The 8,882-nt window shown below is 48.2% G+C and overlaps 1 protein-coding gene across 1 annotated transcript; it reads left to right on the forward strand.

Annotated features, from left to right (window-relative positions):
* Positions 1-1,324: 1,324 nt before the first annotated feature.
* LOC144119530 (uncharacterized) lies at positions 1,325-7,044 on the forward strand. The gene is made up of 8 exons (XM_077652116.1): positions 1,325-1,335; positions 1,745-1,864; positions 2,616-2,696; positions 3,478-3,561; positions 3,777-3,939; positions 4,691-4,858; positions 5,813-5,947; positions 6,934-7,044. The coding sequence occupies exons 1-8, from the start codon at positions 1,325-1,327 to the stop codon at positions 7,042-7,044; spliced, it is 873 nt and encodes a 290-aa protein (XP_077508242.1).
* The last annotated feature ends 1,838 nt before the right edge of the window (positions 7,045-8,882 follow it).

Genomic DNA, 8,882 nt, shown 5'->3' on the forward strand with positions numbered 1-8,882 from the left:
GTCACATGACCTTGTGGCGTCATCGCAACCTGTCAACAGGATTGTGAGCCAACTGACCACCGTGGCCGGTGGCAGCTGAATTAAAAATGACTGTTCGCGAGAGGTTGCTCAGCAAGAGTAACCTGTGTGGCAGAAGCCCCTCCGGTGGCAGCACCTGGCATCGCAGGGCAGTAGTGCATCGCTTAACCGGTGCACCACTGAGCGATGGCCGTGTACTTTGCGATGTCAGTGCACGTTAAAGAACCGCAGGTGGTTGAAATTTCCGGAGCCCTTCACTACGGTTTAGAAGAACGTCAGTTTGGGCTAGATGGTGCATTATTTGAGACAGAAATGGTAATAGCGCTGCAATTAGACGTACACAAGAAAGACTGACACAGGACATGCGCATGTCCTGTGTCAGTCTTTCTTGTGTACGTCTAATTGCAGCGCTATTACTATTTCCTTCACTACGGCGTCCCTCATAGCCTGAGTCGCTTTGGGATGTTAAATCCCCGTAAACAAACACAAGCGAACCACTAGTGGCGTGAGGACTACCAGGGATCTATGAATGTAAAGGAGCCGCCGCGGTGGCTCCGTGGTTTTAGGGCTGCGCTGCTGACCCGAAAAACGCGTGTAATGCTAAAGACCAGTGTACTGACGGACTAATTCTTCGTACCAGTGTTCTAAATGACAGCGCTAAGTCATGACGCCACGCGCTTAACTCGTTTTCAAAGCCCGTTATTGTTCGCTATCGTATTCGTGGAATGTCTACGCCGGCCGTCGTACTCCTGGCACTGAAGACACAAAGCAAAGCAACATCACACGCCGTGCCTTTTTTCTGCTCTATTAGCGATTCTTTCGACGCTCGTACTACATTTACTGCCACGTGGTGTGAATGACGTGAAACCACGTCATGCGCGATTTCTGTTCCAAATCAGTCATTCGATCCTGTTCGCCCACCCGGTGTCCGAAATCAATGCAGAATCATCCGCTGCTCTTGCCTCGTAGACAAGAACACAATAAAGAAAGTTCTAACATATTTATTCTTTTTTTATGCGAATGGCAACACATCTCTGCTTGCCGTGTCTTAACACAGCTGCTCATATGAACCGGAGACACTACAGCGATCTTTTTCATGCAGCGCCCGCCTGGACGTTCACAACGCCTTCCTGTTGGGTCCGTCACTGATGTGCGTGCTAGGAGGAATCTGCAGCTTCCACACTGGCGGCAACAAGAGGGCGCTGAGGGTCGTCTTGCTCGCGTAAGCTCACTGACCTCATTCACTAGTGTCCCGTCCGCGGAGGTGTACTTAACGGATGAAGGCATCGGCTGTGGCCGTGTTTCCATGCCGGTGCAGTTGGTTAAACTTAGCACGAGGTGTTATTACTTATTCCCAAAGAAAAACGGTGAAAACTTTCGGAACTTTCCTCTGTCTTCTTTCATCCTCGTACTAAGTCAAGTCTCGTTATAATGAAACCGTTTATAACGAAATAATCGATACAACAATTCGATGATGATTTTCCTTGGAATCTCGGTCAACACGCGCTATAACAAAACTACGGCTATAACGAAGTAATCGCCGGGCTTCTTCAACTTCATGGTAACAAAGTTTGTCTTGTCTTCACTTGATCGTTAGGTCACAAGATGGCGGCACCATTTTGATGGTTCACCCTCTCGATGTTCACTGCATTTACCCATGCTGGGACAGAAAACATGTGGACACGTAGGAGAAACACTCTCTGACGACGAGGTGCTCCCCTCGCAGTGCGGAAGTGAAGGACACTCCCGTGAATGCCGTCACCTGGGCGGTCATGACGTTCCCCGGAGCAGCGCTAGCGCTAATCACGTGCAGCGCGGTCATCTGGATGCTCTACCTGAAACCACAGTAAGACACGTTCATAACCTTGTGTGCACTGCGCACGCCGCTAGGGTGTCTCTCTGGCAAGTTAAGAAGCACTCTATCTTAAGCCGCCCTCCTATTCTTCGAACTCATATTGACTTGAAGCAACGAAGAGGAAAAAGAAGACGAAGCTTGAAATTTCAAGTAGATCTTAAATCACAACGCTGCCTTTTGGTTCAAGGCCTGCAAATTGCTTGGTACCCTAAATGCGCGCAGTGAGAACGTTTTAAAAAAAATGCCATTGATAATATCAAATTATCACATTTTGCACAGGCTGTTGCACACTTGGAGGGGGGCGCGTGACCACCGCACTTCGCGAAGCGTTGCCGTTGACAGCCGGAGAGAATGCGCGCCAGCACGCGCATGCGCGGAAAAAGCAGCCTGCCATGCTTATTACGCATGCGCATTTGTCATCGATCCTCCCGGACTTTCGGCGGCAGCGCTTCGCGAAGGGCGGTGGTCACATGACCTCGGTACCCTCTAAGTGTGCAACAGCCTGTACATGAGCTGTCGCTCAGACTGGCAGTGCTGAATTGTCGCTACGATTTGAGGAAGCGGAAGGAGTATATGAGGGTCTCCAGACGAGAAAGGCTCATGCGTATAGAACAAAAAAATCCCGGTGTTTTAGCGTATGACAACGCATCATGAGAGTAGCTTGTAAGTAGGCTGCCGTGCTTTTGATAGCGACTTCCCTATAGAGCGCGCACGGAAACGAGACTCAGACGTTCTTTCGCAGTGAGCCGGAGCCAATGTCGCCTCAGAACTTGGCCGTCATCAAAGCTGCTGAAGTGGGAGGGGCAAGTGGACGAAATCACAGGTAAGATATTTCTGGCCGTCCTCGTGGTACTGCTTATCTGTTCCTCACGGCAAGTTCTAGCGTGACTGTGATGCGGGAAGTATCGATATGCAAAGAATGGTACAGTGGTATCAAATAACGATAGGACATAGTTGTAGGAAAGCTGCTGAGTAGACATACGCAAGGAAACTAGGCACTCGTAATGACATACATATGAAAGAAGCCAACATTCGTCGAAAGCAAAAGGCATAGGAGAATCTATCTTTTTTTAAATTTGTGGTGTTTATCAATGGAAAATTATTAGTGTAGTTATTTTATCACTGAAAAGTAACTGATTAAAGAAGAAAAAGCCACACATGCCGAAACAGAGATCCAAACCCACGACCCCTGAATTTCACTTCGGACAAACAAATATCAGCAAAATCTAAGATTGGTGATTGCAGTGGTAGTGCACTAAAAAAGAAGCACTCCCCTATTCTCCTTGCTTACGGTGACTTCATATGTTTGTTATAAAAGCTGAAGATTGGTGAAGGTTTGTTGCATGCGCAGTTTTTATCACGAGTGTACAAGGAAAGTGTAGATACGGAACGAGCGAAAGACAGGTCCACTTGTGGGCCACTAACTGTATCGTTCTTGTGCTGCTTCATTGCGATCAACACTGCTAGAAGCAGCTGTTGTGGTTTTAGCAGTTTTGTTTACTTACGAGCGCACTCGCCGAAATCGTTTTCATTTTTTAATGGAAACGTTACTATGTTGCTGTTCAAGAAACCAAATACGTTTTTTTCCCTCCCCTTGCCTGTAGGGGTGTCAAGTACGCCGGGGTCGCATATGCGGCCATCTTCAGTTTGACTTACGCACCTTCGCTTCTTCTTGGCATGGATCACCGGTGGGTCAAGACAGAGGGGACTCCTACTCATATTTCGAGGGAGGCAATTTTATTGATTTTCCTTAATGCCCCCACAGTATATGTGACTCCGTGTCACAGTCGGTCGCCCAATACCTCCGCGACTCGTCTGTGTGAATCTCGTAACTGACTGCGTGTTATGTGATGTGGTGCAGTGTTGTTTGTTGAGGACACCTGGTGGCGCTGTGTGTGCCCAGGGTGGCTCTGCTGAGTGCGTTGGCGTCGATGACGCTGGCGACGAGCCTGCTCACGTCGTGCCTGCGGGTGGCCTTCGACTTCATCCGCAACGTCTGGCAGATGGTGCCTTGGGGCGCTGTCTTACTTCTCGGCGCTACGCACGTCGCCTCCAGTCTGCTTCAGGTATGCACCGCGCATGCGCTGAGAAGAGTCCATACTTTGCTGACGAGATGCTGGCTCAAGGAATGCCTTACTGGAGAAGATATTCTACCAGCCTCTGTCATGTCTCACAAGCAATCGTTTAATAAAAATTGAACTGTAGGGAAATGTCTTCATAACTTTAGCGTGAGCGATACCTCGTAAGCTGAGATAGCCGAAATATCTCGAATGTATTCTTGAGGCCCTACTTGAAGTCAGCGTCAATTTTAACACGTTTCTCAAGTCGGGGTGATCTTATGAGTTTACACAAAACATTTTCCACGTGTATGTCCAACAGTTCTTCCTCCATTAGTTTTCTTCATGCTCCCCGATACGGGCTTCTGTGCCTGCAAAAGCGTGCAGCAACGTCTTCCCACGTATATTTAATTAAGTATACGCAGGGAAGAACGCGTATTAAAAATTAGTCTAAAAATTATCCCATGGCAAAGAAGGAGAAATTTGGGAGCTGTTTGTCCCCTATAGGAACAAAAAGCTGATATACACAAAGCAACCAACTTGGAAGGCCGGTCAAAGCGCCTATGTACTGAATGTCTTCCAATAGCACTTAAGCTGCAAAAATAATCTGTTTTTTTTTGAAAAAAAGACACACAAGATGAATCTGCATAACAATGAACACGCGGTACGACCAAGATAGATAGAAGGCCAGACAGGTGGCTCCTGAGATGGCAGATGGTGCGGAAGAGAGCGAGGCGCCTTTGTCTTTGACCGTGCGCAGAATTACGACGTTCCCCACGAGGTTTTCAAGGCTGCGTCCAGCGCGTTCTGGCATCGGCGGAGCTCGCTCGAAGTGCAGGCCATGCTGGCGGTCGTCACTTCGCTCCTGGCCGAGACCACGGACAAGCAGGTGCTCGTCGAGATGATGGCGCCGGTCGTAGCGCACATAGTGAGTGCGCAGCGACGACCAGACAGAGCGGGTACCAAATGTGCCAAATGACGCGCGAAGAGCTAGGCATTTGTAAAGCCTACGGTTACATTCAGTTGTCACGTCGACTTCCGTCGTAGAAACAGCAGCCGCTTCAGCGTTAATAACCATTTATTACTTCCTGCTCAGTTAAATTGTCAGTGAGACTCGTTGCTGTTAAATTTATGAATTACACATGCAACTTTCAAATCAACTTAAGATCTGATAGATTTCTGCATTACCTGGATCCAGGCCTAACTATTACAACAAGATTACTGCATCAGCAATGGGAATGACGCGCACGCTTGACTGGCAAGAGCAGAACGAATTTCCATGGCACTATGTCAGTCGGAGGCTTTAATTCTTTCCATATCAGAGAAGAACACATCTTCTCTATGACAAAAACCTTGACGCCACTTGTGGAATAGCCGGCCAGGGTCATGTTACCGCCGGCGACCTCTCCTCCTCTCCTCTTAAAATTCCTATCTGTCTCTCTCTGGCGCCACTTTGCTATATATTCGGGTTCTTGAAACATATTTGGCGCTATATTACCCCAAGCCCCACATCACGAGTTAGACTTGCACGGCACAGTAGCATCAACAGCGGGATCTGCTGGAACCTTTGACAAGCGTACGACGCTTGTTCCTGACCTCTTCGCCGAGTGAAACTCGCTGAAAACTCGGGCTGTGTCTTCGGAGCACGATGTTCCCGGTCTGAAAGGCGCTGAGCTATCTGGGTCACATGGCAATATATCGCGCGTTCCCACTGCCAATCATTGAACGTTCACCCCGTCGTGTACACCAGAGAAAGTTCCATTAGCAGCTACAGTTGTTATGTAACTTGGGTTTCTAGTGTGTATGCTGTGCTGTAGGCGCTGTAGATGCGGTTGCCGCACTGGTGATTTTGCTTTTGCGCACTATCGTCGTCTTGATGCAGGCCGATATGAAGCGCATGCACCCGGCGTACCTGGCGACCCCTGTGATTGTGTGCGCTTCGAGCGGCGTCATAATGCCGACGTCGGCTCCCTTAGCTCTGCTGCACGACATGGCGCACGTGTCCTTCTGGAGGCTGGTGAGTGCTCTACGCCAGTGTTCGCACGTTGACGCTGTTGCACCAGCGTTGGCTACGCGGACTTGTCGATTGGCCACAGCGTAAAACAATGAGAGTGGCAATAACATTAGGCATAACATAATAGCGGCATGTAAAGAAGTTAAGCCGGGCGCTTGAACGCTTGTTTGATTGTTCATGCGCAGGAGCGTGCGTCGCTCAGTCTGAGTTCCATAAATACGCGAATCCGGCCTCCGGGTCACAGACTTGCAACTCCAAAACTCGAACAAAATGTCTCCCCTCGCTCCCTCGCTAAGCAAAGGATGCGATAAAAATGGTTCTTTGATGTCCACCCTTTAACGCTTTCATACTTGTGGCTAAGCCCCTCTCTTGATTTCTGTTTCGCCGATGGTACAGCATTAACAGCGAAAGTTAAGAAAATGGTGGCCTTTTTTTCATGATTGTGGAAGAAAACAAAAAATCACAGGGTGGTTACAAATATCTAACGAATAATCCACTGTTCATGAATCATTCGTGATCATCAAGGAATGAATCATCGTCATCATCATCATCATCAGGTTGGCTACGCCCGCTGCTGGGCAAAGGCCTCTCCCATGTTTCTCCAATTAGCCATGTCCTTTCCCAGCTGCGCCCACCCTATGCTTGCGAACTTCTTAATCTGATCCGCCCACCTAACCAATATTAATATTATGGTTCGTATCTCAAAGCATTAGCCTCGTGCGCAGGAGGGAGGTGCCGGGTGGCATATGCTGGGCTCATAGGTGGGAGATGCATTTTTACCATTGTGGTGGTGGGCTTGTGGACGCTGACAACGGGGAAAAACTGAGAAAAGAGCTAAGAACCATTAACGCTGTAAAACGAACTGGAAGAATTCTAGACTCGTCGCTCCTTTTATCCTATGGTTTAGAGCGAGCTGCATATTTAATTCCAGAGTCCCCCCTTGCGAGCTCAGTGACGCGGCTGTTCCCTTGTTTTTTGTGTTTCTCCAGTTTATCATTGGCCTTTTCGCCAAGGTCGTCGTCGTGGTCATGGTCATCATGACAGTCAACGCAGCTGGCAAGATCGGCCTGCTCGACGCCCACACGACTCCTAGGGAATGAACCGCCGCCATTCCTGGAATGGAAGCTGAGGACCAGCGGAATGGAGAAAAGGGGTGGAAAGGGGAGGGGGAGGCGTTTGAGCTACAGACATTTTTGCGGCTGATTTTTTCGCTAACAGTAGGTTATTTTGTGCGCACGACATACTGCATGCAGTGACGACATATTTTTAAAGCGCCTTTATTCTGTCAGTATTCAGTATAGAACGGACTGCACGCGCCCGTTACGCTCTGTATCTTGACTGACCTTAAGGCGTTCGTTCTCGTGTCCGAACAGTGCGTGTAATATCGCAAGGACGCTGTTTAGTTTTCGGATACTTTTCTTCAGTTTTCGCTTAGTAGCGATTTTTTTGTGGCACTTAGTTACCTCGAGTTGCGCGCCCGTCGAAGCATTGTTCGACCACAGCAATTTAATGATGGGCACCAGACAAGAAACATGTGTATTAGCAGAATCTTTGTCTAATTTACTGTGCTTGGCAGTTCAAGCTGAGTGTGCGCGGATGTGAGGCGAGTGCACACACTGTGCTGTGCGCAGGGGTGGTGACATGTTTTGGAACGTCAGTTGTGTAGGAGGTGAACGAGATTTAGAAGTTTGCTAAGTGCCAGCAGAAGATCGGAGCAAGCAAATCTCTCGCCGTGTTTAGGTCATACATGTGCAGTGATGTCGCCAAATCACGCGACTATGTTTTGATTGCTTTAACCCAATGTAAGGATGATTGGCTACAAGGAAGTCTGAATTTCTTAAAATGCCCCGCTATTTCCTTTTGCGTTGCAATATCATGTAGCCTGCAGTGCAAAATTTCCTGGCTTGTATATATGCCGTGCCTTGCGTCAAAATGGCTGCGTCTGGCGGACTTTATTACCATGGCTCGTAAGGAGGTCGTAGCGCATCTGGGAGAAGATGAACAATGCGGAGAGATGTACTTTTATGCTACTTGTGAGCCCCTCGGAGAGACAATGAAATGGTACATCGGAACCTGGGTTCTTGCTGTTTTGACGTGCGCAAGGTTTCAGTAGGATGTTCGACAGTGCAACGCCATATCTATACGTGCCATTAACTCATCGTGTGGAGGTAGCCTTGCAATACAATAAAATGTCCGCGTTGAGTACGGCTATCACAGCTGCGATAGCCTCTGAATAAACATTTCTTTCATTATATTGGATTAAGTTGTCACAACCCTGTCACACGGGCGCAGCTCCACTCCTTTCAGCTTTCTTCAGCCAAGCTAGCTTTTATCTCTAGGGAGACAAGTTTAAAGAAGTTCCTATCCAAAGGAGATCGATCATCTTCCTCTACTGGTGAGGGGAGTACTTTCGTTTCCAATGTGCCTTGCTTCCGAGTAAGTGGATAACGTTTCTCTTCACTATTCTCATCTTTACTTGTAATTGCATCAGTTTTTATGGTGTCAAATAAATATTCCAGCTCGGCTGGTTATGTTTAATTTTATTGCCTGCACAATATACTCTCGAATTAGGCACTTGACGGCGGCTTTCCTTGGCTACGCCATTAGGTTCGTTTTCATCTGTCAGACGCATGCTCGCAACTCGCACGTGTATCCGTATAGCATTCACTTATGCCCTGTAGCGCCTTATGATGGATGACTCATTCGTGCAACCTGCACAACATCCGCTAGCGGAACGTCATAGCGGAAAATTCGCAGAGTCGCTATCAACTGTGGCCGCAATCCCTTGCACAGACATTGCAGAATGCCGCGTATGGTTTCCAGCAGAGCGGAGAAGAGCGCTGTGCTGAGTCCTTGGTGGTTGCAAAAATTGTTTTTGTTGTGACAACTGTATTTTATGACAAAAAAAAATGTAGAAAATTCCAATTGTTTCGAAGGT

Source organism: Amblyomma americanum, chromosome 2 (assembly GCF_052857255.1).
Source record: "Amblyomma americanum isolate KBUSLIRL-KWMA chromosome 2, ASM5285725v1, whole genome shotgun sequence".
NCBI classification, from domain to species: domain Eukaryota; kingdom Metazoa; phylum Arthropoda; class Arachnida; order Ixodida; family Ixodidae; genus Amblyomma; species Amblyomma americanum.